We start from the raw sequence: 23,039 nt of genomic DNA on the forward strand, positions 1-23,039 counted from the left end.
GGGACATATTAACCCCCCTTCTTGTTGGGAGACCCACCAAAGTGCTTGGAGATGCTTCCTTTTGTGGATCTGGAGGCTCCCTTTTCAAGAACTTTATAAACTGTTTTCTCATCTGCCAGAAGGTGTTGAATCAGATGGAGGAGCCATTTTGCTGGGGCAAAGCCAGCCTCCCCTTCCATCTCCTCTTCTTGCCCACCCCCAAATTATCTGGGGAAACTGCCAAGGAACTGGAACTTAAGCCAAAGCTGGAGCTATAACCAGTCAGACCCAGAATATGGGACGCTGCCCTCCCCACTTTTCTTCAAGCAGCATATTCCTGTGCCAAGTTGGGGATTAATAGCTTTAAGAGGCACTATGGATCATACTTGGCTGTAGAGGCAAGTGCCAGGACAAATTGCACACGGTCTCCTCTTTCTGCAGCGAAGATTTCTGCAGGGTTGGTAGAACTGCAACGCAACCGGTGGGATTTATTTACTGTTGTTCTGCATCATGTTCCAATCAACTCGTAGAGAATTGGGATCATCATCTCAGCAGGGAAGCTTAAAAACAGCAGGTTTTGATTCTGGGCCTCAGTCATTCCACCTGCAGGAAGGGCACAACTGAGGGCCAATAGCCGAGGGTCGTGCTAATACAAGTAGCCCTTGACTCACCACCACAATTGAGCCCCAAATTTCTGTTGTTCAGTGAGACATTTAAGTGAGTTTTCCTCCATTTTATGACTTTTCATGCCGGAGTTATTAAGTGAATCTCTGCGGTTGTTACGTTATAAGCTCAGTTGTTAAGCAAATCTGACTTCCCCATTGGCTTGTGATAAAGTCACAAAAGGGGAAATCACACAATTCTGGGACGTTGCTACAGTCATAAATAGGAGTCAGTTCTGGGCATCTGAATTTTGATCCCATGATCATGAGGACGCTGCAATGGTTGTTAAGTGTGAAAAGTGGTCATGTCACTTTTTTCAGTGCTGTTGTAACTTTGAATAAATTGTAAATCAAAGGCTACCTGTAACCCATTGAGGACTTCATGTAAAGATGTGGATGAGAGAGAAAGTGAGAGAAAGAGAGAGAAGGACACAAAGAGAGAAGGAGAAAGAGAGAAGAGGAGACAGAGAGGAAACAGAGAGAAGAGAGGAGAGAGAGAGATGCTCACCTGAATAAGTGGACTATTCAGATGTGTTTAACTTAAGCTCCTATTATCCCAGGCTACAGTAGCTAGAGATGGCCATCAAACCAGGATGGCACCAGATTGAAGAAATCTAAAACTCGCCAACTTTTAAGTTGTGTGGACTTCAGCTCCCAGAATTCCCAGTTCAACCATACTAGCTGGGAAATTCTGGGAGCTGAAGTCCACCCAATGTAAAGTTGTTAAGGTTAAAAGGTTAAGGCTGATTTAGATCTAGACATGGGACGATAAATTGCATGAACCAGTGTGAGTGTAGCTGGCCTTGCTGATTTGAAACATGTTTTCCCTTCAGCTCTTGCTATGTTTTTCATTTTTCTTTTAATTGTTTAAAAAGAAAACATTACAAAGCCAGTGCAGCTCTCTGGAAAGAATCGAAGCTCCCTTTCTAAACAGATGTACTGAGGACTCCTTGATCTCGCAGGGAATTATTTCTGAGCAAACAGAATTAGAATAACTTTGCTCCTGAGGCCCCTCTTGAGTTCAAAGCAGGGTGGGTTTAAAAAAAATGTTAGGCAAATTGTGCTGTGTTTACAATAAAGCTTCTTTGGTATTATTATGAGGTTTCTTTTAAAAATAGATATATAAAGAAAGGGAAGTTGCATGCAGCGAAGCAAAGCACCAATTTGGTTATTTCGTTGGTTCAAAATCTTCAAGCATGACAGTTATTGTCCTGCATTCATGGAAATAAAAATATGGGTTGGGAGCGGGGGCAGAGTCTAGTGCTTTTTGCAAAACCAGCCATCTAGCCTCCTTACCTCAAGGCAAAAATAGGTGGTTTGTTCTGCTTGTTTAATTTTTATAATGTCTCCAGATCAGTGGAACTTCTCCTGAACTTCTGGCAACTTCCTGAAATAGTCCCTGCAGTTTTCTTATCAAGATTTGACCTCCAGTGGTTACTTTCTCTAAGTTACAACAATCTGTCCTTCTCCAGGTAGCCATGGTGGAAGTACAACTGGAAGACTATGACTACCCTTGGGAGCTACTGGTGGCCTTCAGTGCCTGCACAACAGTGCTGGTGGCCGTCCATCTCTTCGCTCTTATGGTCAGCACCTGCATCTTGCCCAATATCGAAGCTGTCAGTAACATCCACAACCTCAATTCGGTCAACGAGTCTCCCCACGAACGAATGCACCACTATATTGAGCTGGCCTGGGGCTTCTCCACGGCCTTGGGCATCTTCCTGTTCCTCACTGAAGTGGTGTTGATTTGCTGGGTCAAGTTTATGCCTGTCGGCAACATGGGGACGAGCAGGAAGTGCTGCACTCCGGAAAGGCTCCATGATGGGAACACCACAGTCTCTACGGGCAGTTCTGGCTGGAACGCTGCCATGGCCTCCACGGTGATTATGGTTCCAGTTGGCGTTGTGTTCATCATCTTTGCTTTGCATTTCTACCGTTCCTTGGTGGGGCACAAAACTGATCGGCACCAGCAAGAGCTGGAAGAACTTAACCAGATCAAGTATCAGTTGGACGGAGAAGCCACGGCTCTGCAAGTGGTGTGAGTTGGCAGCCTCACTTGAACTGCAACTGATGTGATCTTTTAGAGAGAAAGGCGCTGCCATCGGTTGTATCCTGATTTTGTCTCGATGGAAAAACTGTTAAGTAACTGCCACTGTTGGAATTTAACCCCAAAGCTGTGATGTTGATGTCACTCCAGAGTCTCCAATGTCCAACAACATTTGTCTAGATTTCCTAGGGGGCAATTTTCAAGCCCAGGAGAGCCTATTGAAACGGGCTGCTCCTAAAAAGCAGGGAGTGAAATCTAGGGAAGCTTCCTTGAGGAACTTCCCCGTTTGGTAGATTTTTGATCATACAGTAAAATGTTTACAGGAGGCAGTTGTTGGGTGGGGAGGGAAAAGGACAGCTTTGGTCTCTCCAGGGGTGAGATGGTCACTTCATCCTGTAAGATTTCAACTTTGTCTGCAGAACTGGAGAAGACAATCAAAAGATCTTTGCTATTTCTGACATTTCAAAATGGGTGGGTTTGAAAAGTTCAGGGCAGTACGTTCATTTGCAGTCCGTTTTGCTTCTCTTCTCATCTTTATACATATGGAGTAGTAGAGTTCAACCAACCAAGATTGGTTAGACTAACTTTTGAACAGGTGTTAGAGCTGCTAGGTCCCAAGAAAGAGCCCTTTGTCAACCTCTAATTAGGCCTGATGGTCTCAAGCTGATCTCATCTTCATGCTTTCATTGTGCAGTTCCCCTTGCTGCTTGTTGGACAATCTGAAAATATCCCTGATAACCAAACCTTTCCATCAATTTGATGGAGCGTCACGGCATCTCCAGAAGGCCTGGCCTTGGATTCTCAAAGAGGCTAGGAAGTGCGTGCATCTTTGATTCGGCATTGTAAATCCAGTTCTTCCAGTTGGTTCCTTCCCCCTCTTCTTGGGACCCCCTAAATCCCACATTCCCAGGCAGAAAGTTTGATCTAGCACATCTAGAAGAGACTAGGATGGAGAATGCTGTGCTGTAACCAAACTCTTGCATGCAGTCTATGCCATTCTTCAAATGCTTGTTTGCTTACCTCTATGGAAACTTGGCATCAGTTCTGGATCATTGTCAGAGTTGGGGTCGGTACAGAAAGTTGGACTTCTGACCCAGGAATTCCTGGGATATGCATATTATCCCCATATATGTGCTTTGCCCCCAGCCATAAATTGTTTGCCCCTCCCCAGGGATCCTTATTTATAGAGGCAAAGTCACACAGTATGGGGGGGGGGGAACAGACTGCTTGGCTCCACTGGGAGATGGCTTCGTTGTTTGGAGTATTTTTCAGAGGAGGAAGAAGACTATTGGGGTATGGTAGAAGTTAAAATCTAAGTCCATTTTAGGAATTTGTGGGTAGGGGAGGAATTTTGCTTGCCTCTTGCACTTTCTTTTAAGAACAGATTTGGTCTCAGTCCTTGGTGGGAAGAGCCACTGAACGTTAAAACCAGGCTGATATCTTCTCCCTCTCCCTCTTCCTCAACTTCCTGTCCTGCACATATGTGGACTAGCATCTTATCTTGTGTTTGAAGAACCAAGAGTGGCGGTTGAAGAGTTACGAAATGCCATTCTAGAAGACTATGTCTTAAGTAAGGTTAGAGCAACATATCACAGGCAGCTCTTTATCAACTATATTGCAAGGCGTACATATGCGTCTTTATCAAAGGAACCAACCACAGTGGAAGCAGGTTTCCTGCTGAACAGGAAGCGGAACAGTTTCAGCCTTCGGTCTTCAGCTGTTCTTCTCTTCAGGAATGCTCAGATGTTTTCCCTTAAGAGTTCTGCTTCCTCAGAATTAGGGACAGTATGGACCCATCTCTTTTTTGGGGGGTGGGGGAGCAAAGTAGTTGGAGATAATTTGGAAATATGGGAAATATATTTTTGTATCGATAAAAATAACACATCCTTTGTCTATCATAGATTTTCCAGCTGTTTTATTGGAGAAGAAAAATACATCTTTAGGATGTGCGTGTGGGAAGATGGGAGGGGGGTCAAAGTAGAATTAGACATACAGAAAGCCCAACTGACATTCCCAGGAACTGCAGGTCAGTGTTTCTCAACCTCAGCAACTCTTAAGATGCATGGACCTCAATTCCCAGAATCCTCCAGCCTGCATGGGAGGGTGAATTCTTCAGTTCTGGGAGCTGAAGTCCGTGCATCTTAAAAGTTGCCAAGAGGTTGAAAAGCAGAGTGCTAGATCACGCAAGCAGTAATGAGAAGAAAATGCATGGAAGCTGGCTGGGGATACTGCTAAAAAGATTGGAAGCACAGCCGCTACTACTTTCTTCTATCAAGCAATGCTTTACTTTCCCCTTAAAAAATGAATTAATTTAGCCTTAACCAGGCCAGCTCAATTACTTGTACATCTCAGAGCTTGGCCTTTAAAAGCATTAGGGAAACCAGTTAACTTTACATCAGCCTTGACTAGCCTGGCTTCTTCTGAATGCACAGCTTCCCTAACTCTGAGTTGGTATGATCATGGGTTTTGTAGTCCAACTTACCTGAGGGGCAAAGGTGCTTTACATCTTAACAATGCAGGGCTAGAGTTTTTACACTTGTGAATGGTACACAATTAAGAGCTTGGTACACGCTTTACCATGTATTTCTATTAATGAAGGAGGGCGGCTGCCAATTGGGACATGTTTATATATATATTTAAAATAAAATGTTTTTAAAGAAAAAAATGAAGTTTGTCTAACTCGAATTATTAAAATAGATTGAAATTAAATGTCACTCCCAGGATTACCAGCTGTACATATATTACTTCCCCAATAGTTTTCCCTGCATTTAGAAATATAGCTCATCAAAGGATTCTTTAGCCTAATTTTTGCACATCTTCGACATGCTCAGTTTTTATTACATGAGATTATGTTCAGGAAGAGTCACCCAAAGTGAGACATGCAGCTGGAATGGCTCAACCTGGATTGGGCGTCATCTCCTTCATCTGTCACTGCTGTACTGCAGACATACTCAAAATATTTTATTGTTGATGGTTATGTCGCATTTGGGGTTGGGATAGGATGCAAACTTACTCTTGTCAGGGAAAAAAAAATCCAGATCAGATTCCTAAAGGACTTTTCCTGACGCAAGTACCAATAAAGTTTAAGAGACCAGATAGATGGTCTCTCTTAATAAATGCTTCTGAAATAGCATTTTGGACTGATTGAACTCTGACCTGCCCTGTTTAATGAAAAGAAGGTGCAGAGCACGGGATATTCTGAATTGTGGGTTCTGCTCTGCTGTTTAAAATTATATCAGAAGTTCTTGATCTTGCCAGATCTATCCTTGATTTCAACAATTCCATATAAATTGTATGGAGAAAAAAATAGTAGTCAATCAACTGGAAGGGTATCCAACCTTTTGCATATATTTTGAATCTATTAAAAACTGTACATAAAAAGTAAGCCTCATTCAAATTAGTGGAAAGGCATCACATATAACTTAGTACCATAGAGATAGTGTTATCTGCATTCACTTAGAAATTCGTTGAAATATACAATTTGAGCCGTGGTACAGAAACTACTGCATCATCATATATAAATACAGATTGTACATATAGTTGATCTTGCTAATCTCAAGAGTTATCTGGATCTGAAACCACGAGGAAGTTTCTATGGTAGGGAAGCCCAAAAAGCACCCTGAAAGAAAGCAAAGGGATGACATTCTCAACTTCTCTTTGGCACAAATGCGGGGAGAAAATAAGACACTCTTCACTTCAGTATTTGGTAACACAAAAGCTTATTTTTTATTCCTTCCTCCACAAGGAGTCCAAGACAATAGTTAAGCAAATAAAATAAAGTCGGATCTAACCCAAGTTTCCTGGGACTCGGTATTTATAATGATTTCCCCTCATTATTCTTTATCGCCCTGATTGCCTTTATTACCCATGATTACCATTATTATTTAGGATTACTCATCGTAACCCAATCACATGAATCGTGGTTAATGCGTATATCTTAACCTCACAGAGTTTTACGTATACCGCATGTATTATTATGATACAGAGTTTATTCCGATGAAGGAGAATGCCATGCTTCAGATCGTTGTGGCTTCGGTTCAAATGCATGTGTTGCATAGTTGCGACAGACATATCCTTACTGTTCCCAAGAAAATAATGACAATAAATTGGCCAGGAGTCAATCTTCATGTCAACAAGACAATTTTTAAAAAGTATATACATCTCTAGCTGCTATTCCCTAACGTTTTGTAAAAATTAAAAGTTTGCTGTGGCAATCAATTCTGCTCTAGGGGTCTTGGCATAGTTATGTGTCGGTTCCACTAAATAGATTAGACAAGGAAATAAATTCCATAGGAAGGCTAAAACTATATTTATTGAGATTGGCTATAATAATAATCTTCCAGGTCTGTGCTATATCACCATCTCCTTAGACTTCAGTGAATAAGGACGGCAACTGCTTGAACTACTTCCAAATGTTATCTCATTGTTTAAATGGTGTTTTAACCCCTTTTGTTTAGGTAATAATTCCTGCCTATTTATGTTATAGTCATCTTCAGGGTGGATAAAAATAAATGACTTTTTTAAAAAAAAATTAAAAATTGGATTTTTAAAAAACTATTATCAAATGTATTTTAATAAAATGCTTTTGGAGTAAAAATCTAAAGATAGATTTCTATTTAAGATACCTTAATAATTTAGTTTATTCAGCATGAAATGGAGCTTAGTTATGTAGCATGAGGCTTTATATCAGTGGTAGTCAACCTGGTCCCTACTGCCCACTAGTCGGCGTTCCAAGTTTCATGGTGGGTGGTAGTGGTTTTGTCCCCTACTTTATAAATCACCATTACTGTGGAACCAGTGGGCAGTTAAGAGAAAATTTTGCTACTAACAGAGATACAAAAGTGGGTGGTAGGTATACCCCTGCTTTATATTCTGCAATATTGGGACTATCGGTGAGTCAACAGCAGGTCAGAGGAAAAACTGCTGAAGGACAGAGATGACAGTTGCCCTTTAAAAATCATGATTCAAATCAACTTGATTACAATCAAATCCACCTTGGGACTCATATTCTTTACTCTCTGTCAAGTAAGGTACTGGTATTTAGCCTGAACCTGTTTGCTGCTGCTTCAAATTGCTGCTTTTAAGATACCTGTACTTATTTGAGCTTCATTGGGTAAAGACCTTGTAATTTACATTCAAGAGACAAAGAGGTTTTACGCATCCATTCTCATGCCCTTTAGCCCAAGTGTAGCATGTATGAAGCCTGGTCAGTGCAGAATAACGCAATAAACTTTATCCTTGAAATTCCAGGAATACCTAAATTGAATTCTGCTTGAAACTAATCAAACTAGTATTAGGAAGAACCAGACCTTCTCTCAGCAGGCTCCCTGTATTGAATACTTCAAACCATTATTTCACTCAGCATAATCAATTTTAAAAGATTCTTGTAATTATGGAACAGGTTGTCAGTGTATAACTAGCCATCCTTTCTAAAGCTGTATTACATATGTAATAAAATCATGCAGCTAAAGTGAATACAAATGTGGCTTTGAAAACTACAGTAACAAGAAACTAGATGAAAGGGGACTATTTCTGAGAAGAGATAGAAGCCAAAACCAGGAGGAACCATCCTATTTCTGTCTGTCAGTCATCTTTTAAGGATCAGCCAGAAGCTAAATTTTAACAGTATCGCCATCTAGTGGGGGGAAATAATAGTGCTATACTACATACACTCCACATTTCAAAATAAAGCAGCTTTTAGGAAGCAGGATACAGTAATATGAAATCAGATGTCTGTTTCCACTGTATGAACATGGGCACAGATTTTTTTTTATCAAATACACAAACACATACAATTTTTCTGGTTCAAATGTTAAAAATATTTTTATTACACTTTTAACCTTATATTAATTATAATCCCAATTTACATCCCCTTTTGATAAGGAAGAATAGGAATGAAATGGAGATACTTCTTTAGGCACTACAACAAAAGAACTTTCAAGGTTAGTAAATTAATGAAAAGTAGGTTTCTTTATTATTCTAAATTTTAGAATGCTGCTGTTCACCATTCACAACTAAATATACTTAGATGTCAAGCCATTTAGAGAAAAAAGTTTTAAAAATGCTTTTTAAATTTAAAAAGTAAGGAAGTAATTTACTAACTTTACAGTTTAGCTAGGTATCAAAGCAATGATGTTAACCAGGTTTTTCTGAATGGCCAAAAGTTCCGGGCTGTAGAATTTATTCATGTTTGCTTCCTTTGTTTTGAAAGAAGTAATCCAAGGCTTATTTTATTTACTGTATTTTTATCTATCTATCTATCTATCTATCTATCTATCTATCTATCTATCTATCTATCTACCTACCATTCATCCATCCATCCAAAGTAACTCTTATTAGTTTAATAACAATAAGAAGCTCAAAACAGAGGTATAGTGCTATTCAATATTTCAAAAGATATCTAAATTTCTTAAAATATAGATAAGCAATGTCCAGCCTTCAGAAAAATCTGCAAAAAGATTGCCAATTTTTCTTCTAGTCAAATATACTATTATTATATTAGGAATATGAAACTCTTAAAGAACAATTACAAATAATCCAGAATTTTTTTAATCATCACATTTTTATACTATCCATCTTATCTAAGTGACTCTGGGTGGCTTACAGTAAAAAAACTCAGTTCAACTATAGGAAACTAATTTCTCCCTGTCCTTTACTCAATCAACTTATTTTCTCTTAAAACACTTTCTATTTTTTTTCTTTTTTATACAAAAACACTTATTTCCATTGCGGCCTGTCCTCTGATTTGCTAATACTTTAGTGGAATTTCTTCATACAGTATGTTCCAGTACAATGAACAAATTGCTTCACCATTTTAATTCCCATGTCTTCTAAGCCCACAACAGAATTTAGTTTGTTCATAAAAGAATTTCTTATTCATAGCCTGTTTTTCCTTCAAGAGCTCAAATACCACAAGCATAAATACTTCTATCTCCTGCTTGCTATCCCCATAGCAATAACCTTGTGATCAGGGGTGGGCTTCAAAAAATTTAGCAACTGGTTCTCTGCCCGGTTGCTGGGTGAGCATGGCCATGGTGGGCGTGGCCTAGTCAGCCTCCTGTACCATGGTGGGGAGGCATTTTTGCTCTCCCCAGGCTCCCGAGGCTTTCCTCAAGCCTCTGGGAAGGCGAAAACAGCCTCCCAGAGCTCCAGAGGCTCTTTTGAGGTTGAAGTCCACCTATCTTAAAGAAGCTGAAGAAATTTCTGGGATGAGCAGCGAAACATTTTCAAAGAAAAACCAGAAAGTCCAGTTGCCTCTTGAAAAAACACCTTCAGGACACCCATCTTAAAGTTGCTGAGGTTGACATTATTCTAAATCCTAGTCTTTAATCAAAATCCCATACTTTGCTCCACATTATACAAGCCTCCATGCCACTTGCTTTGGAGAAAGAATAAAGGAATGTAATAGACAACCTTCCAGAAAAGTAACTTTCTGCGGGCATATTGAGCAATATATTACTTATATATTTAAAACAATGTGTAAACAATAACGACTGTAATATAAAAATCTATCCACCATCATGCCACAGTGACTGTTATATTAAAAATACTGTTACAATAAGCAAGCATTAAATATCATTTTTCAGGTAAGCATAATCTGTTCTTAAATTTTTACCTCCTATATGCATTATTACGCATCTAATACAGACGTCAATAGGCTCCTTGAGCATTAATTAGAAGGAATATCTGGGAATATTCTGTTAGTTCCAGGAAGCACATGGAAATGAATCATGAAATGAAGCAAAGCAATCATTATCTCTGGCTTTACCATGATCTTTCTCAGTACTATATTTTCTAGAGCTGTCCAAGCTTCAAAAAATTTTCAGTAACAGGTCAAATTCTGCATGCAATACTAACATTCTATTTCAAGGTGCTACAAATGAAGCAAGAACACATTTTCTAGCATATTAACCATGGGATGGACTTCTGCTTGTCCCACATCTATTAATAGCACAGAGCCTCCTGAATCTGTTAGTCTTCCAGGTACATTTTTTTGGCTGGGGGAGGGGAGGAATGCATGCATCTTGATTTGAAAGGACTGCAATAGAGGTAGTTCTCGACTTATAACAGTACATTTACCGACTGTTCAAGGTTGCAATGGTGCTGAAAAAAGTGACTTATGGCTGTTTTGCACACTTACAACTTGTGTAGCATGATTGTGTGATCAAAGTTCAGATGCTTGGCAACTGACTGATACTTATGACCACTGCTGAGTCCCAAGGTCATGTGATCCCCTTTTGCAGCCTTCCGGCAAGCAAAATCAATGGGCAAGCCAGATTCACTTAACTACTGTGCTACTAACAACTACAATGATTCACTTTATAACTGTCGTAAGAAAGGTTGTAAAATGGAGAAACTCATTTAAATGTCTCACTGAACAGAAATTTTGGACTCAATTGTGGTGGTATTAGCACCACCCTCAGTTGTGCCCTTGCTGCAGGTGGAATGTTTCACTTTGCTACATAAATTTTTGGACTCAATTCTGGTCCTAAGTCGAGGATTACCTGTACTTCCCCACAAAAAACTGCATGTCCCCCCATTCCTAAGAAACTTCAGGGAGCAAATCGATGTTTATGCAATACTGCAGAGAAATAACTGTGCTCTTCCCTGCTGGATTCCCCAATAGAAGCAGAGGCCCATGCACCTGTGTTGAAAAACTATTTTGCCACATGGCGAAGAAAAGTATATTTTCAAAAATCTGTCCCTCTTGACTTGGGGCCTGAGCAGATCCCACTCTCTCCAAACCGCCCTATAGCTTCCTTTCCATCTTGTTTCTCTTCTGGGACTCAAACTCACGAGATTTCACAGTTTTAGCTGGAAGTGAACGAGCCAAAAGCGGCTTTCAAGAGACTCAAGTCTCCATTTTGGCTTCATTCTCTCGGCAAAAGGAGCACCGGCCCTTCTGCTCTGAGGTGAAAAGTGTCGCCTGTCTCGTTAGAACGACCGGTAGCTTCTCTCCTGCCGATTCTCCTTTTCGTCCTCCACCGAACCGAGAGAAAAATTTCCACTGGGGCCACCTCTCACACCCAAGGCATCATGACGCAAGGGCGAACCGTCGGGTCCCTAAAATGACGCGTCTTTTTTTTTCTGTCAGGCAGGGAAGAATCTGCGAGGACGAAATCGCCGCCTCGCTTCCCTTCGTTGGAGCCTAGCGGCCATTTCGGAACCACCGATTCGCCTCGAGGTAGCGGTCGGAGGAACGTCGAAAACAATTCAAGAGCTCCGCCGACCTGACCGAACGCTATCCACCAAACGTGCCGGCGTATTCAGAGGGCCACGGGGTGGGAAGCGGATTTTCCTCCCTTATCGCCTCTGTCGAAAGTACCGATCAGAAGAACAAAGGGAGATCCGGTGGGGCCCGTCTCGCGCGGAGGCGGGGCTAATGGGAGTGGGGGGGAGAAATGGAGCGCGAATCTCGCGAGGTCTGACGCGAGACGCCTCTCCTGAATGCGTTGGCCCCGCCCCCTGGTCCCTGTTGGCGGCGGTGGGAGCGGCGGCTTGTTACCCCTTTTCCCCCTTTCCCTCTTTTCTTCTTCTCCCCCTTCCCCTCGCCTTTCCCTCACAGGGCGCGAGGCGGAAAGGCAAGATCGGCGGCGGAGCGCGAGGCCGAACCGGAGGAGGGGGCCGCGCGTGCGCCCCCTGGAGCGGAGAGAAGGGGGAGGAGCGGGTAGGAGCAGGTGACGCTCACGGAGGGGGACGACAGGGGGTTCGCAGCGCGAGACACCTCCCCCACCGCCACGGCGCGGGGTGGGGAGGACGCCGCGAAGGAGCGGTGTGTTGGGCAGCGGGGGGGGCGCAGCGCGTGCGGAGATGAGGGAGCGCGCATCTGGTGGGCGGGGTCGGGGATACCTGATGGGGAGGAAGGACCGGGGGGGTTGAGGAAGAGGAGGCTGAGGGGAGTTCGAAATGGGAGGGGTTAAAGGAAGGTGTAATGGCGGGGGGGAATAGCCGAAATAGGGTCCAGACAAGAGGAGGTGCAGAGAAGAGAAAGGGCCTTCAAGGGCGTGGGGGAATGGCAGGGTATGAGTGGGGTGGGGGTCCCGGCTGAGGAGAGAGAAACAGGGCCGCTTCCGCCCCATACACACACGCACACACACACACAAATCATCCTCACGTGTGGAGAAGGTTGTGGTTTTTTTAAGTCTCCTGAACTAGGCAATCTGGGTTGTGGAAGTTGGACACCTTTCTAAGGATGGGACACCGCTGTAGACGGTTCTGAGGAAGGTGACTGAAAAAGGGGGAACTGTCGGCATGAAAAGCTATGGGGAGGAGGCATTTGCCCAGAGGAGAAGAGGAGGAGGGATGATTTTGAGGGGGTCCTGTCAAGGAACCCTTTCTCAAAATACATCATTTTGATCCATGCCTCCAATCTGGGCCCCGCCCCAGGCACCTTCCTTTAGCCAGTCCTAATTCACCCCTCTTCATACAGTTCGTGCCAGTTGTTAAACTGAGTATCAGGTGAATTGGGGAAAAGAATCTAGCGGGTATTTAGAAGAGCTAGGATGAAGTAATAGGTGTGTCTTGTATGCCTTGGGGAACACAAGCAGTGATACGATAGCAATACCAGTGGGATAGTAATATTCAATAGAGACCAGACATTGGAAGTCAAAGAAGGGTGAGTTGTGGAGATATTGGGAGGTTAAGGAGAAACAGATGATATCTTGTGAAGATGGGAAAATTAAGAGAATTGCTTGAGAAAGGCAGGAAATTGGAAACAACACTCTTCTGTAAGATAAAGAAGCACAAATAAATTAGAACTATTGGTAGCAAATAATAGATTGAGATGGGCTTTCTTAGCTTTAAAGAAAATAGCAGGTCAATATTTGAGGTAGAAACATTCAGTTGTCTACATAGACAACTGAAACAAGAGGGCAAATCTTTGTCAGTAGGCTTTTATAGGATTAGAGAATATTATATGTTTATGCTATTTATTATTCCCTTGGCAAAAGAACTGAACTGTGGGAATTTTCCCCACAGATAATTTTATAATATATGTTAGCTTATTATTTATGGGTTCAGTTTGCACCATTTTGTTTGATTATAAATAATACCTATAATGTTCAGTTTTAATTATTTGAATAATTTGGTTATTTATGTCTTTTTTTGGTGAACATAGAAATTTCTTCATATGGAAGTGGTCATCCCCAAAAGTTCAAATTTGGGTCCTCATATCTAGATTTAATTTATCAGAATTTTGCATATAAAATCAGAATGTTATAATATTACTGCTTGAAAATATTTCAGAATTCAAGTTTGAATCCCTTATGAGAATATGTTGTGTTGCTTGCTTTTTAAAACACTTTTCTGCTTTCTTCCTAGTCTCTTAGATATTCTGTTTCAAGTTATGGATTGAACCAACTCTTACCTGGTTTTATTGAGAAGGAGAAAAAAATACTTGTATAGCTATACATTAAAATTTACCAGTAGTTTGACCACAGAAGAGATCATCTACATCAGGTTTAAATTTATTCCTTTTATTATAATATAATTTCTATGTATTCTAAGATATGTATCCCTGTCCTTATGCGATTAGCAGCTGCATATGAGAGTAGAATGTTAAGTTACAAGGGTTTCCAAGATTGTTACTTAAAATTAATTCAATATTTTGTTTAAAAAAAATCATCTGCTGGCAGATTGTGAATACATTGACACAAAAGTATGATTTAGGGTCAAGTGAAAATAAAATTAAACAGTCAGGAATTTTTTAAAAGAATTTTTTGTGGCAAGGTTTTTCCCAACAGTTTTTGGTCATGCATCTGTCTACATTACTTCAGTTCCAGAATGATTTGATTCAGGAATGGATATCTGAATAGAGGAGATATCCCATTTTTAAATATCTCAATAAGCAATATTACAATTTTATTAAAGAATCATTATTTTTCTGACTTTCAGGAGCTATTTCTTATCAGCTTATTTTTCTTTGTTTCTTCATATAACAAAATTGAAGTCTTACTTCGATCATACTTCAGTTTCTGAGATTGCACATCATTTGCTAACCAAATATTTCTTTAGTTAATAGGAATATTCAGAAAAAAAGATGAAGTTAAAAAGTCTGAATGTTCTCGTTTAAACACTTTTAAGCAAATTTCTATATGCTACATTTTGCAGATTCATTTTGCCTCTAAACAAATAAGACTATAGAATCATGAGTCCAGGCAGTTCTGTTTTGTTCGAAGTATACTGAATTACATTAGCCTTGTACTGTAGACTACAAGCCTTGATTGGTGTAAATATGCCCACTGGTTCCTTGAAAAAGAAAATGACCCCAGCTTTTAGTAGTTTGTTATAGTCAGAAGTATTGTCTATCTTGTATTGAGACAATTATGGTAAACTGACCATAGACAAAGAATATAAAAGTATTTGAGATTTAGTAGCTTTATTCAGGGAAGGGTGAGCAAGTTCATTAACCAGGCCTTATAACTTAGGATATCATGTGAAGAACAGCAACTGGGGTTCAGCTATTTTCAAAGTCAACTGCACATTCAGGAACTTTGGCTTAAGCCACGGAGTCTTCTGATTGCTGTAAGTAGCTTTGAGAATGCTAAACAGATCTTGAAATAGATGCAAGAGAAATTTTCTGAGCAGATTGTTTCACAGTGCTTAATATTAAAACTTGTGGTTCTTTTATATTCAGAAAGATATCCTTAGATGGTGATTCTGAGTTTGAAAGTATGAAAATAGTGAATGGCAGTAGACTCTCTCATTGAAATTACTTCTGCTAGAAATGAACACATGATTTAATATTCCTTTGATTCCATGTGCATCCTGCAGTGTAAATGAGTCAGAATGGATCAGGAAGGTGGGGGTGACTTCCAGAAAGCCCCTAACTTCCAGTGGAGAAACTACAAGCTCATTGTTGATCCTATGCTTAAGGATGGCCCGCACAAGATCTACCGCTATGACGGAGTGCATTTCAGCACTAATGTAAGTGGATAGTATTGGGTTTTTTATTTAGTTTTTACTAAATTGTATCTCTATGTTCTTTTTAAATATCTTTTCCAGATTCTGTGTATTGCTTCTCCTGTTTTCTTCATGTACTGTATTTTGCTGAGTGTTAACGTTTTAGTTGGCTTTCCATCTCTTACATGAGAGCAGATTCATTGTGATGTGACACAAATCTTTGGATGAGTCAACTCTGCACTGATCCTTGTCCAGCTTTTTCATGACTGCCACAGGCTCCCCATTCCATACTGTTCTTTTTTCTGTGTGTGTGATTATACATTTAGATTATGTAAATTAACTAACACAAGAACCTGAGTTGGCCAAAAATTCTGATATTTCCTTCTTCCATATTGAGTTTAACTTTTAGGAACATCATCTACACCATTTGCCAATTTTGATAATATTTTGTACTATCTAGCATGCAATAGATTTCTGTTTTGAAACTTGGCTAGTGGACCTTGTGTGTTGTCTCTGTTAAAGAGACAACATTTGAACCTGTTGATCTAGGCATCTAAAAAAGGTGGTGATTTTAGTGAGGGAGAAGGTAGTAGTTGACTGGATTTAGGTAGTGTTTAGACTTTTGCTTAAATCTCATAGTAGCCAGTGATTTTCTTAGCATGCTCAAGCATTTACTCCACTAAAATCAGTAGGAGTTTAACTTACTTTCTTTTTCTAACACATGTTCGTCATAAGTTTTTCTGCGTAGAATAAAAAGGCAAAATTTCCAAGAATGTTTCTTAGAAAGTTAGTTTCTATGTATTTTAACATTACAAAAAGGGCATTGTGATTAAGACTTATGAAAGAGTGCTGGTATAATACTGAAGGCACAAGGTTCTTGGTAGTTTCGAAGCCTGTTAGTTTCCAAGTGTCCATAGTCTACTGTGTAACAGCAAATAGAGAAGTTCAAGTCAACCATATTTTCCTTTCTAATTCAAGCAAGAGACAGGGCTTGAATTCCATAAATAAGATTCTCTGTTAGTTTTTAAAGTTCCAATCAATTCTTAATAAGAGCTATCATGAAAGAGAAATGACTTCTTTGAAAAACATTCATAGAAATGGGAACAGGCCTTGAAGCATTGTGAAAATCACAATCCTTGTTTCTTAGTTGCTAATCATACTTACATATATTTTCTCTTTTACACACTAAGCCATCCATGATATAATTATTTGTTGATGCTTAATATTGTCTTCTTCAGCATGGTGTTCTTCTAATTTCCTGAAAAGGAAATATTTTGCAGTCACACTGAAATATAAAATATATTCCGCTGTAATCTGTATCAAATTGAGGTATGCAAATTTTTTCAGCCAAAATATTTGCATCATGAAATATTTAAATATCTGAATGCCAATGACATCTTACTACGAGTTTCTCAGTATTAAAACACAGTTCAGGTTGTGAAATAAAAACTAGAACATACTTTAACATCAGTATGGTTTGTTCTGAAATATATAGTGTATAGGATTGGAAATTTTTGTCTGTCTGTCTGTCTGTCTATCTATCTATCTATCTATCGCTAGATTTGTGGAAAAAGTGCTGCTGAGAAGAAATCAGAAATAAATTTAAGCCTTATGCCAAACACTTCTAAAAAGCAACATACTATATTGCACTCAGCATGGGACATTTCACAATTTGTGGTTGAAACATTTTACACACCCCTAGAATTGGAACACTACTTTCCTTTTTCTAAATTTAATTTCTTCTAACATATACTGTGCTTGAAGTTTGATAGAACTAATTTTCTAATAATTCAGTTTTAGATAGTTTGATTTTGCCTGAATGTATTTTTTAAATATTCTTCTGGATTAGGCAGGAGATAATGTGAATATAGAGTCATGTAAATCATGTGTATCTTTAATTAAATGCCAGTTTCAGCTTGGCCCTGTACCACATAAACAAAATAAAAAGAACTCAGAAAAATTCCGCATTCTATAATTCAGAGGGATTTCAAGCTTCTATTTCCTTGAAATAAGATGTTACTTGAAGTAGAATGAATCTTCTCTATTTGCTTTTTTTCTTCCTGTACCGAGTGTTAGTTTCACATTCATTATAGCCTGTGAGGTTTTTTTTTATTAAACATTGCCTTACCTGGGCATGTTACCAAGCAGCAGAACTAATAGTGACAAAATAATTTCAAAGACATTTAGAACCTGGAAAGAAAATCTAGACTGATTTTTAAACCTTTTTTCAAGTTTAGTGCCTTGTATAATTGATATTTGTAAGTCCATATAAAGGTAGTACTTGACTTATGACCACAATTGTAAACCAAATTTCCCTCACTAAGTGATACGGTCATTAAGTGAATCATGCTTAATTGTATGAATGTTTTTGTTGAAAATGATATTTGTTGATGTGTTGCCCATCTTAGAAGAATATTAATCTGCATAGTGTACAGTAGGTTTATGTTTTAATTATTTAATGACTTTAAAATTTTTATTTGTAATTCTGTTTTTATTGTATACCTCCTAGAGTCAGATTTGTGAAATGAGCAACTATATTAATTTGATAAAATCAAGAAGTACTTAGTGCCATTTTGTCAGTAAGGATTTTGAATCACCACTACTTTCGAATCTTTTCTCAAGGACTCAGGTCACACTCCTGTAAAAGTTGTTCAGGATCCGAGACATAGGAAATGGTCTAAAACCAGAGATCTTTCTCTTCCTGTCCCAAAATTTAAGGTAAGCTACACTTACTTGGTTACAGATAATTTTTCTCCAATTCCCTTAAAGCCTCCGGATCCATTAGCAGAACACTAAGTATCACATATGTATTTCTTGGAAATGCATTCTGAGATTTCCTTTCATTTCTAAATATTCCCTCAGGATAAAGAAGGTTGGAAGATAAGAGTAAGTTGGTAGGGAAATTGAGTCCTGTCAGTTTAAACAGTAAGCATATATATCTACCTCCTTCAACATTGATGCTGAAAAATAAGGTAGTATTCAAGGAGATTGCTACAGTTCTTTTATAAAAACTAAAATTTTCAAAACTGACCAAGAACAGCAATAGTGGCTCCTAGGAGGACACACCATGTTGCTGCATTTTGTTCAGACTTTCTGTATTTCTTTTGGATGAATTTTGGTGAAATATCAATGGATAATAAATGTGTGCTTAAAAAATAAAAGAAGAAACTTTCAAAAAAGTACAGGATAAATAAAGGATATCCAAAGTGTGTGGGTGTATATAGAAGTGTCCATTTTAGTTTTGGAAATTATTGCCAGGGAAATGGTAATACATTGTACTTAAGATCTGGGACTTAAATGGAGAAATATCTACTTCAAGGGCCAGAGACCTGGACCCAGATGATCAAAGTTCAGCAGAACCATGATTTCTGAGTCTATCCTTATCAATATTCTTTAAAACTATTTTCGTAATTATTGGTATGTAACTGAACTGGAAGTTGATTTTAGCTTCCTCATCTCATCTTGCTTTCTGTCATTGCTGCAGCTAGATGAGCACTACGTGGGCCAGATCCCTCTGAAAGAGGTGACTTTTGCTCGGCTCAATGATAACATCAAGGAATCCTTTCTCTGTGAGATGTGCAAAAAGTATGGCGACATTGAGGAGATTGAGATTCTGTATAATCCAAAGAATGGCAAGCACCTGGGTCTGGCCAAGGTGCTCTTCACCAGCACACGGGGGGCGAAGGAGACAGTCAAAAACCTGCACAACACTTCAGTCATGGGCAACATCATCCATGCCCAGCTGGATATCAAAGGTAATGACCATCTATTTATTTATTTTAGAAGATTTATATTGCCACCTATTCGCACATTCAAGACGGCTTACAAGAATACAAAAACTTCAGATAAAAAACAATAAAACTAATAAAAGAGAGAATCATATAATAAAATAATAAAATAAAATAAACCCTCCGCCTCGACGACATCGGACGAGCCATTTAATGGGCTCCATCCTACTCTGTATTCCCCAGGCCTGCTGGCAGAATCAGGTCTTCAGTGACTTCCAGAAGAATGTCAGAGTGGGGGCCATTCTAATCTCTGTCGGGATGATGTTCCGGAGAGAGGGACCCACCACAGAGAATGCCCTTCTTCTGGGCCCACCATGTTTATCTGTCCCTAGAGCAGGGCTGTCAAACTTCTGGCCGGATGCATCACATGCTGGTCACACCCATTCCTGGTTTAGCAAAGGGGAAAAAAGTCCTGATATGTCACGTGACGATGCTGCGATGCTGTGAGTTTGATACTCCTGCCCTAGGGAATGGTAGCTGCAATATTCCCTGCTTCTCCTCTCTGGTGGGTTGGCAAGAGATGGTCCCTCAGATAACCTGGTCCCAAGCCATGAAGAGCTTTAAAGGTGACAACTAACACCTTGAATTGCACCTGGAAGCAAATCTTTAACCAATGCAGCTCCCGCAGGAGAGGTGATGCATGTGCACATCGCGGTCTACAAAACCATGTGAGCCGCTGCATTTTGCATCAACTGGAGCTTCCAGATGTTCTTCAAGGGCAACCCAATGTAAGCGCATTGTAGTCAAGATGGAAAGTGACTAGGGCATGAGTGACCATGAGTAAGGATTGTTGGTCCAGGAAAGGGCGTAACTGGTGCACAACCCACAATTGCGCAAAGGTCCTCCTGGCCACAACCGCCACCTGTTCTTCAAGCAAGAGTCACGAACCCAGGAGAACCCCCAGATTTGGGGTAGTGCCACCCTATCCAAGACTAAAGGTGGCAATTCTCCCTGGTTGAAAGAACCCCAAACCAAGGGCCACTCGGCCTTGCCAGGGTTTAGTTTCAACCGGTTGCTCCCCATCCAACCCCTGTCAGATCCAGTCACTGTGAAAGGGACATTGCTTAACTCACCACAGGCTTAACTCATCTTTAGTCACTCTCCTAATTTAGTATCATCTCCCTGATTTTGAATGGCAACTGTTTTTTTGTTTTTACAGGTCAACAACGTATGAAATATTATGAACTGATTGTGAATGGCTCTTTCACACCCCAGACTGTCCCAACTGGAAGCAAAATGCTGAATGAGAAGTTCTTACCTGATTCAGTAAGTTTAGAAACTTATTTGAATCTAACGGATTAGTTTAGGTGCTCCTTTTCCTTCACAAGATCTCCCCTGTAGGTTTCCTTCCCTATTTAAGACTTGCTTAATTGTTTGATCGCCCAATAAGAGAGAATCTGTTACTAACTTCTGCTTTCTAGGATACTGCTCCCTTCCCTCTGCTGAACTGCATTCGCTGCCTACCTGCAACTCTCCTGTGTCCTACAGGTAGTAGCTGAAGACTTGCTTTAGGCAGCTCAGCCTTTAATTTTGCCATGAGTGCATTTTGGTAATTGAAGTAGCTGAGCTAAGAAAATGTTACTTATCATCTAAGACAGATGCTTACCTATTAGGCAGCATGGCGTGAGCCACTTGGCTTTGCATTGCAGATGAATGTTAGCTCTGGGCAAGAAGTGATATCAAGCAATTGTCAACCTTATTCTTTTTACAGTCAGAGTCTCGAAGACATCATTCGGCCAATTCCTTGTACCCGAGTAATGCAATGCCTTCAACGCCTGGCAATGGCATCCCTTGTTCTCAGGACACTCCATACTCCAGTGGCCGACAGGACACACCTTCTTCCTATGGCCAGTATACACCACAGTCCCAGGGGACTCCGTATACCCCTCGGGGAGGAACACCATATTCACAGGATTCTGCCTACTCTAGCAGGTTAGTGTCCCCCCCCCCAGCCCCCTCCTTGAGACAAGATTTGGGGAAATCATCCCAAATAATGTAGGAGCTTTTCAGAGCCAGTTCATTGGGGGCAGAAAAGATGGGCAGGTGCTCATGGAACTGCTTTTTTTTCCTCTCTAAGGCAAGGGACCCCAGGCTACTCAAGCTACCAGCCAGAATCAACATCCTACAAATCGTCTCGGCATGAGAACAGCTTTTCAGACTCGTACTTCCGCTGGCACTATGTTTCATCCTCATCTTCATCTTCCTCCACTCACTACCGCAGCAATGACCATCACTACCCCCCTTACAGTCAACAGTTTGCTGGTAGCAGCAGCAGCAGTGGTGCGGCCACAACCAGTAGTAGCCGATATCAGCGCCTCTCATCCACCTCAGGGCGATCTTCCTCCTCCTCCTCTCATCGCTCTCATCCAAGAGAGGACTCTGGCTTCCATTCTCGACACAGAGAACGTTCTCAACGGGATGATCCTACTCTTCCATCCACCGTCACGACCACTACTCCTTCCACCTGTGTTGTCACTGCAGCTTGCTCCTCATCTGTAACAACAGCATCAGAAAGCATTCAGTTCCAGAATAGTCATGGCTTTGCCCAGCAGAGTGTGGAACATTTCCCAGCACCCAGTGTGCTCTACCCATCTTACACAGCCACCCCAGAGTCCTTCTCTGTGACTGCAGAACCCCATGCTGTGGATCAGGATTACCGGCTGCTCCCCACGGCAGAAACGTTTGCAGCCAACTCCCTGCCTCCCACAGAATTTCTTTCTCAGGAAACTAAAGAGAACATCAGTCCAGCAGTGACTGTAGCCCCTGGGATTGATGACCGATCCCATTCCCCTGCTGTGCAGACCTCACCGGCCCGATCTGGTTCCCCTGTCCCTGAGACTACCAATGAGAGTGTACCATTTGCTCAGCACAGCAGCTTGGACTCCCGCATCGAGATGCTGCTGAAGGAGCAGCGGTCCAAATTTTCGTTTCTCAGTTCAGACACCGAAGAGGAAGAGGAAGAGAAAGGGGGTCCCAAGGGAGCAGAGCCACATGGCCCTTGCACCCCACCACCACCTCTTCCAGTCAGCTTTGAAGATGTGGTGCCAGCCATGGATGAGGCAGCAGGAGACGAATCCCCAAAGGCTAATGGGCAAGACAGAGTAGGTTTTCAGGGTTTGGAATCTTTTTGTTTTGTTTAATAGAATTGATGTGAGTGGTTCTCTGTTGGCAGTCTCTGAACAAGCAACCTTCTGAGGCAGAAGAATGTTTCAGGGCTGATGTCTAAGGAAGCTTGCTAAAGTACAAGTGTTATTGTTGTTGTTTTTTTAAAGGATTTAAGGTAAAACCCCTAAATGGGCCTGAAAAAATAGCATGTTTAGTGCCTAAAGAATATTAGGACAATAAAATGAAGCAGCCAGAGAGCAGTTTTATTCTGCAATTTTGAACACAAGCCTGCTAGATCATAATATGCATAGGTGTCCCTTTTCCCTGTCTGTATGCACTAAAACCTTTGCAATTTTAAGTGCATATAATGTGAATCATTTTAATAGTATGTCAGCTTAATTTGCATGCTTATCAGATGGTGATTTTGTTGATCTTGCAGATAATCAATTGGTTTATGGGTTGCTTAACCAGGCAATGTTTAGAACTAGAAATCAGGCTAGTAACCTTTCTATAATCAAGCATTTAAAGTTTGGCAGATCTGGCCGTTTTTCTTGATTT

The 23,039-nt window shown here is 40.6% G+C and overlaps 1 protein-coding gene and 1 pseudogene across 4 annotated transcripts in view; both read left to right on the forward strand.

The window, feature by feature from the left end:
* The window catches only part of SETD1A (SET domain containing 1A, histone lysine methyltransferase), a 46,410-nt gene that overhangs the window by 2,261 nt on the left and 21,110 nt on the right, over positions 1 to 23,039 (forward strand). The window contains exons 1-8 of one of the 3 annotated variants that reach the window (XM_087918234.1): positions 12,123 to 12,365; positions 14,008 to 14,145; positions 15,460 to 15,612; positions 18,211 to 18,306; positions 19,073 to 19,343; positions 20,536 to 20,642; positions 21,088 to 21,308; positions 21,454 to 22,477. In XM_087918234.1, coding sequence (XP_087774360.1) covers positions 15,475 to 15,612; positions 18,211 to 18,306; positions 19,073 to 19,343; positions 20,536 to 20,642; positions 21,088 to 21,308; positions 21,454 to 22,477 — 1,857 coding nt within the window. In that variant the 5' untranslated portion in view covers positions 12,123 to 12,365; positions 14,008 to 14,145; positions 15,460 to 15,474. Of the gene's footprint in view, positions 1 to 12,122; positions 12,366 to 14,007; positions 14,146 to 15,459; positions 15,613 to 18,210; positions 18,307 to 19,072; positions 19,344 to 20,535; positions 20,643 to 21,087; positions 21,309 to 21,453; positions 22,478 to 23,039 lie in introns of those variants that run through there. The other 2 variants (XM_026721095.2, XM_087918233.1) reach the window with 2 other exon arrangements.
* LOC148124394 (protein orai-2 pseudogene) lies at positions 2,117 to 5,353 on the forward strand (annotated as a pseudogene). Its single transcript, XR_015740421.1, has one exon. The product of XR_015740421.1 is annotated as a protein orai-2 pseudogene (transcript).

The sequence above is a fragment of the Pseudonaja textilis genome, chromosome Z (genome assembly GCF_049901715.1).
Source record: "Pseudonaja textilis isolate UNSWEBS1 chromosome Z, rPseTex1.2, whole genome shotgun sequence".
Classification (NCBI taxonomy): Eukaryota; Metazoa; Chordata; class Lepidosauria; order Squamata; family Elapidae; genus Pseudonaja; species Pseudonaja textilis.